Source organism: Chenopodium quinoa, unplaced genomic scaffold (genome assembly GCF_001683475.1).
Source record: "Chenopodium quinoa cultivar QQ74 unplaced genomic scaffold, ASM168347v1, whole genome shotgun sequence".
Taxonomy (NCBI): domain Eukaryota; kingdom Viridiplantae; phylum Streptophyta; class Magnoliopsida; order Caryophyllales; family Amaranthaceae; genus Chenopodium; species Chenopodium quinoa.
This window is the reverse complement of record NW_018745684.1, coordinates 6,468,902-6,475,477: the sequence shown is the minus strand read 5'-3', so window position 1 is coordinate 6,475,477 and position 6,576 is coordinate 6,468,902. Positions and strand designations below refer to the sequence as shown.

The 6,576-nt window shown below is 39.3% G+C and overlaps 2 protein-coding genes across 2 annotated transcripts; both read right to left on the bottom strand.

The window, feature by feature from the left end:
- Positions 1–206: 206 nt before the first annotated feature.
- On the bottom strand, positions 207–1,433 carry LOC110718101. The gene is made up of 2 exons (XM_021896899.1): positions 994–1,433; positions 207–905 (listed from the first exon to the last, which is right to left on the bottom strand). Exons 1-2 carry the CDS (start codon positions 1,244–1,246, stop codon positions 289–291), a joined length of 870 nt encoding a protein of 289 aa, XP_021752591.1. The 5' UTR covers positions 1,247–1,433; the 3' UTR covers positions 207–288.
- Positions 1,434–5,626: 4,193 nt separating this feature from the next.
- On the bottom strand, positions 5,627–6,298 carry LOC110718000. The gene has a single exon (XM_021896800.1). The coding sequence runs from the start codon at positions 6,296–6,298 to the stop codon at positions 5,627–5,629; it is 672 nt and encodes a 223-aa protein (XP_021752492.1).
- Between the last annotated feature and the right edge of the window lie 278 nt (positions 6,299–6,576).

Genomic DNA, 6,576 nt, shown 5'->3' with positions numbered 1-6,576 from the left:
TTATGCAGTTGGGACACCGACTTTTTGAGGAAAGGGACTGCATGACGAGTGCATCAGGCAGAGTTGTTATTGACGATCTGGAACGGACCCTTGAGCAGTGGCAGTGGGCGTCACAGAGGGATTACTGATATTTGAAATTAGACATTATCTTTTTAGTTTGTAATATTTGAAATTATTGTTCTTAGTTTTTAAAATACAATATTATCTTTTAAAAATGAACACATAGAAATGACATAGTATTGACAATACAAGGCCTCATAGTAAAAGGTAGGTGTACATCAACAAAAACTACATGGCAATTAAATTGTTCCACTGTTGCACGCGAGCATGGTACAAAGCATCCCAACCCTCCACGCTTGCTCTACGAATTTCATACCACTTCGGTATGATATGTGGGACCGGAAAATCGGGTGACATGTCTAATCGGATAAAATGTCTGTATGACGGCCCAAGAAATCCAATAGCAACGTCCCTTACCGGTCTAGTGACGGTCTCGCGCGAACACCAGGGCAGAACCGTTGTACATGGATAATAGGCTCGACTATGTAAACCAAGGCCGAAATGCATGACTGCACACTTGTAGATGTTTGCAACGGCAAAGAGATCAAGTGGCGCATCGAACCAATGATTTTGATCGCAAGGTCCCCCTCCCCACCGGATACGCTGCAGAGACCTATCCAAGTCCTCGCCGTACACATGGCCATACACATCTCGGTTTGATGCGATTTCACTGTACATCAACTGCCGCACTAAACCGTAGTTGTCTTCACCCATTTGAAACACATCCGCCACAACCCGAAATCCGCAGTTACCATCTGCAATGACATCATTCCACCCGTCCAAGAATGGCATCATGATATTAGGGATCCTGTCCTTATATGGAAAATGTTCAATGTCCATTCTCCCTGTTACACACATCAATAAACACAATAAACAAGTCAACAGTAAACTAATCAAACAGTCAACAAAAGAAATTGAAGTCGAATGTCTTACCGGTGCCGGGCATATTCACCGACGACGATGATTGGCTGCCACTTGATGAGGATGTACGACCACGGCCACGGCCACGGCCACGACCGCGAATGTACTCAAACGCACTCTTGTTCCGCCGTGGTTGTCGACCCCTAGGTCGCTCGACCCCTTCCGGTTCCTCGGTATCCAAACACGATGTATTGAACATGTCATGAAGTATGTGTGTAGCACTACGAATGATCGAAGGGTGGCTGGAGGACACTTGGTCAAACATCAACTGAAACTGCTCCAACTCCTCCTGTTCACGGTGAACCGTATGCGGAACAGCATGCTCTCCGATAACGAGAGTCCGCCAGAATGGATGAACCTGATCGACATGTAACGACGCCCTGTCTTGCGTAATTACGCGGTGAATGGTGCATGCACAAGGTAATCCATGAGTCACTGATATAGCACATCCGCACCGAATAGCCACTTCATCGCCCAACTCCCTCATCCTGGTATACTCGCTCAGAATCAACCCCAAACAGTGGTGTGACACACGACCGTGGAGAATCTTAAATATGAAATGGCCATACAACATGCCATGTCGTCGTCTGGAGTCCTCGAGATAGTTATTGATGCCGTTCCTCTGAGTATCAATAGCCTTGTTTATTCTCTCGAACAGTGTATCCAGAGCAGCCGTGGAAGAATTAATCCAGTCCTTCAAAGCTCTATGAGCGCTCTCGACTCTGCATGTCGTAGTGTTCCCAAAATGAAGAACTTGGTTCGTCCAATATTTGACAAACTTTTCCCTCTGAGGTACCCACTGGTGCATCACATAGTCTACGATTGGCGGGCACCACTTGTACGCATCCTTGAAGTTTTCCAAGGCTCGATCGTACTCTGCCTCTGTGGTAGCTTGCATGATCTTCCGCCACTTACCATTTACCAATGTCTCTGCTGTTACTAAATTCTTGTTGAAAAGATTGTAGGCTTTGACTTTCACGCAGTTGTTGATGTGCCATGTGCACAGTAAATGGCTCGACTCCGGAAACAGCTCCGCTATAGGGGCAAAAAGACCTCCCTCACAATCACTTACGATGGCCGATGGCTGTACATTTGGGCCGATGTAGTTTCTCAACTTTTCCAACACCCAACGGTAACTCGCAGCCGTCTCATCCTTCATGACTGCATAACCAATCAGAAAGTTCTGGTTCGTTGGAGCCATCCCAACCATCTCAACCAGTGGGAACTTGTACTTGTTTGTCTTGTACGTTGAATCGATCAAAATCACAGATGGCCAAGACGAAATCATATCAGCACAATCAGGATGGACAAGGAACAAATGAGTTACCTCCGATGTGTCTTCGTCAGATTCAAACCAGTAAAGGTAACCACGTGCTTGTGCCTGGTGCAGAAGCTGCTGTATAGGGTTCCTTCCCTCTGACCGTTCAAACCTCAATTTCTGTCTGACGTTGTAGATGTGTCTTCGGTTTGGCTGGTCTTCGGGGAATTTCTCTAACACAGACGCTAATATTTTAGCGGGCTTCACTTGAGCATCACTCATTTCTTTTACAACTAGTTTCGCAGCTGGACTTAGGCCGCTTAACTGCCGATGCCCCACTTTGTATGCTATCAGCTCATGGTTGTGATATCCCCATTTGCCGTAACCCTTCACTTCCCAACCGTCACGCCTTTGATGTTGTCGAACCTTAACTCGGAACTGACACCCACAACCTTTCCGCTTTGAGTCAAACCGAATCGCTTTACTGAAATCTCGTTCTTCTCTTTTGCGATAACGGTCGCATCTCAAAATGCGATCCATTCTACCATCCCGTTGAGATTTATGAGTTGCTACTACTAAACAAAAGCCTGATCTAATTGCAACCTGTTTTGCCCAATCAATCGCTTGTTGAGCATCTTCGAACAGGCCATCATGTACAAAAATCCCACCGTAATCATTTCCGTCTCCACCATAATCCTGTAACAATAACATATAACGTATAAATATAATTACATTAAAATTTCTAAATATCATTTTTATATTTAACGCATAATACATTTAAAAAACAAAATAATAACACACATTTCATTTCAAATTTATCAAACATAAATAAACAAACAAATTAAAAAATAAAAAAAATAAAAAAAAAAAAAAAAAAACAAACAAAAATAAAAACAAACAAACAAATAAAAAATAAAACAAAAACAAAACCAAAAAAAAAAAAAAAAAAAAAGGGGATTAAATTAAAAAATAAAAAAAAAAAAAAAAATATATTCCCCTAGTGGCGCCTGGCCAGGACGCCGGAGCCACGGCCGGAGCGCCTGGTCAGGACGCCGCCGCCATGGTGGCGGCGTCCTGGCCAGGCGCCCTGGCCGTGGCTCCGGCGTCCTGGCCACGCGCCACTACCATGGTCGAGGCTTCTCCACCAGGCGCCGTTACCACGGTGGCGGCGTCCTGGCTAGGCGCCACAACCACGGCATGGCCTTTTGGCTAGGCGCCAGCCACCATTTCGTCCTTACGATGCGTTACGAACCTCGTTTTCCGATGACGACGGCGATTCTCCGGTGATCCTCGGCGATCCGGTGCTGCTCCACATTTTTTTAGTGCGAAAAATTTATCTTCGGTTAAAATTATAAAAAGGGCAAATTTGTCAAAAAATTATAAAATGTGGGCTTTATGTAGAGATTTGCGGGCGATGAATAACAAGTCCCCTTTTTTTTCTCATGTCATGTGCCTTGTGGACCAACGTATGATAAAGAAATTACTAGTACTAATGTTAAAATTTGAAGATGGGAAAAGAATGTAAAAGAGGTGTGCACTAAAAGATACACTTTTCTTTAATACTTTCAATTTTCCGTTCTTTTTCATCTTTTAGGCCCCATTCCAGCGGCTTATTGTCTGGATGCCTTGTTATATCAAGTGTCACATTCATATCCATTTTAATCCGATTAATATATTAACTGTTATATTTGATTTTAGATTATAGAGATTGATTTACATTATCCCTTTAAACTGTTTTATTTGATTTTGGATTACAGAGATTGATTTACATTATCCCTTTAATTATGTTATTACCAAATTAATAGTCACATGCATGTACAACTTTAGGATGTGTTTTGACTAAATTTGCTTATGATTGATCGAACCATTGAAACAAATTTTTATACTCCTACTAAAATTGAGTAGCGGAGAGTGTATGAAATGAACAAGATCATTAAAGAGCAATATTGTGTCATATTACGGTCCAAGTGACTATTTGAAGAAGTAGTTGAAGAAGTAGAAGAATGCTACGGGGTTCCTATGTGATTCCGGCATGCCCTATAGAGTATAAGAAAAGTAGATTTGTCTCTTTACATACTATGATAGCTAGAAATTGTATTGTCACATTCATAAGATGAATATGGCGGAGATGCATATGCTACAATGATGTGTGGGACAACTTATATATGATACTAGCTTAGAAACATTGGAGATAGATGCATACTAGCTTAATTAGAAATGATCAATTGAAATAATAAGTTAAGTAGGAAGGTGGCAATTAGCCAGTAATACATATTGAGTATAAGACAAGGTAGAATCGCTTAAAATTATTTGATCATGTTAGACAACTTGGATGAAAAGTGTTGAGAGCGATACGAATTTAAGCATATGTGTCAAGTTTAACTGTGTCAATTATTTTGAAGTGGATGGAGTTTACGTCATTTTCTTTCTACTTACCTCACTTAAATTTTATTCTTTTCTCATTATTTTTTCCCACCTTTTTCATTTATTCTCTTTTCATTTAATTACTTCTTCAAATTAATTTTCTTAGCACTACCTTTTCCACTCCTTATCTATATGTTTTCTCCCATCTATTTTGTCGTATTTTCACATTTGCACTCTATTTTGTTTACTTTCTTTATCGACTTTGCATTGCTTGCTCCAATGCTTACGGCCGGTCTCGAATGATGGTTCATGATAGCCCATCCAAGGTTTTTGTTGTTGTTGTTGTTGGTGTTGTTGTCGTCGTCGTCATTGTCGTTGTCGTTGTCTTTGTTGTAGAAGAAGAATAATACTAAAAATGATATATTATGGACTTAGCATACACTTACCAATCACAAGTGATGCCTTGAGGTTGAGGCAACAGTTCGTTCGTTATATCTCTGGAAGACTGGAAGTCAAGCTAAATACTCACGTCAACGCTCAATAATTTCCAAATTTCTACTTTCTTAACTGTATCTTTGCATCATTGACTTAGGATCATCCCAACCTCCAAGTCTTCGTGTTTTCTTTTGACAATTTGTTTGAAATATATAATTCATGTTCACACATCTAGACTGTAGAGTAATAAAAAATTGACTCAATCCCATTGCAACCTGATAATAGTTCATTAATAGTTTTTTTTTTATTCTTAGTTACTCAAACCTCCAAAAGATCTTAAGGTAATATAATGTATAATTGGGTCTTAATCTTGATCATGCGCTTTTGATTATACAAGTAATTGCTCTTTGTTGAGAAAATTCAAGTATAGCTTGAATCGTAGATTAAATTTAAATCAAGCATAGGATAAGAGTGGCCAAATTTCCTTGAGAATTATATTTCTTGGTTGCACTATAATTACAAAATCTACAACCATAGTCTACAAGATGCTACTATTAATAGGTGATCCAAAAATGAAAGATGAAATATTTAGCAGATATAATTTCTAGATAATCCTAGATCGTTTCTGTGTTCAGAAATAATCCCCTGCTTCATCTTTCTAATAAAGTCCTCACACCTTTTGTTCAATTCCTCTGCACCCTCGTCGTCTTCATCCTCATCATCGACTATATCGTTGTGATCATCATAAACATCATCATTTTGCTGATGTACATGAGCAACTTCACATTCTGAAACCACCACTTTCTGATGCTGAACCTGAAGTACTTCAGTTATAACAGTCTCTTCAACTGTCAAGAATCGCGCTGTTTTTACATCAGTACTAACATTCTGTTCTGAACTTACAGCAGAAAACTCTTCTTGCTGTTTTCTCTGATCACCTAGTACAACTGATCTTGGCAAACTCTGAGCTGCATTACTAGTACTACTGCTGTAATCAGAGTTGCTGTCCTGAGACGGTGACATCAAAAGCGAAGACGAGCTTTTAACAAGGATTACTAAAATCCCATTACAGATAAGGAACATATGGTTCCTGTCAATGTTGAATTTCAGAATAGAAGTAAGATATACACTACTGTAGGATTTCATCAAGTGTAAGATTAGTAAAACTAATGAAGATGAGAACAAGAAAAGAGAGTAAAGATATGCAGATTGCATTTTCTTCATTGATTTAATTATATTGAATTGTACTGATTGCTCCATTTTTTGAGTAAATTTCTGGGTTTTGAATGATTGATCAAAATCTTAATATACCAAAGTTTTTTAAAAAATGAAAACTTTTGTATAAGAGAGAAAATATGTGAATAGATAATATGAGATGAGATGAGATGAGATGGTTTGAGTGTTCTGATATTGAAGTGGTATTTATATAGTGATATAATATAAAGTTTTTGAGATTGCAATTATGAAATTAAAGGTGGGGTTAAATTAAAATTGATGTTTTTGGCAGAATTTGTGTGGGATTTTGAGAACAGGAGAAG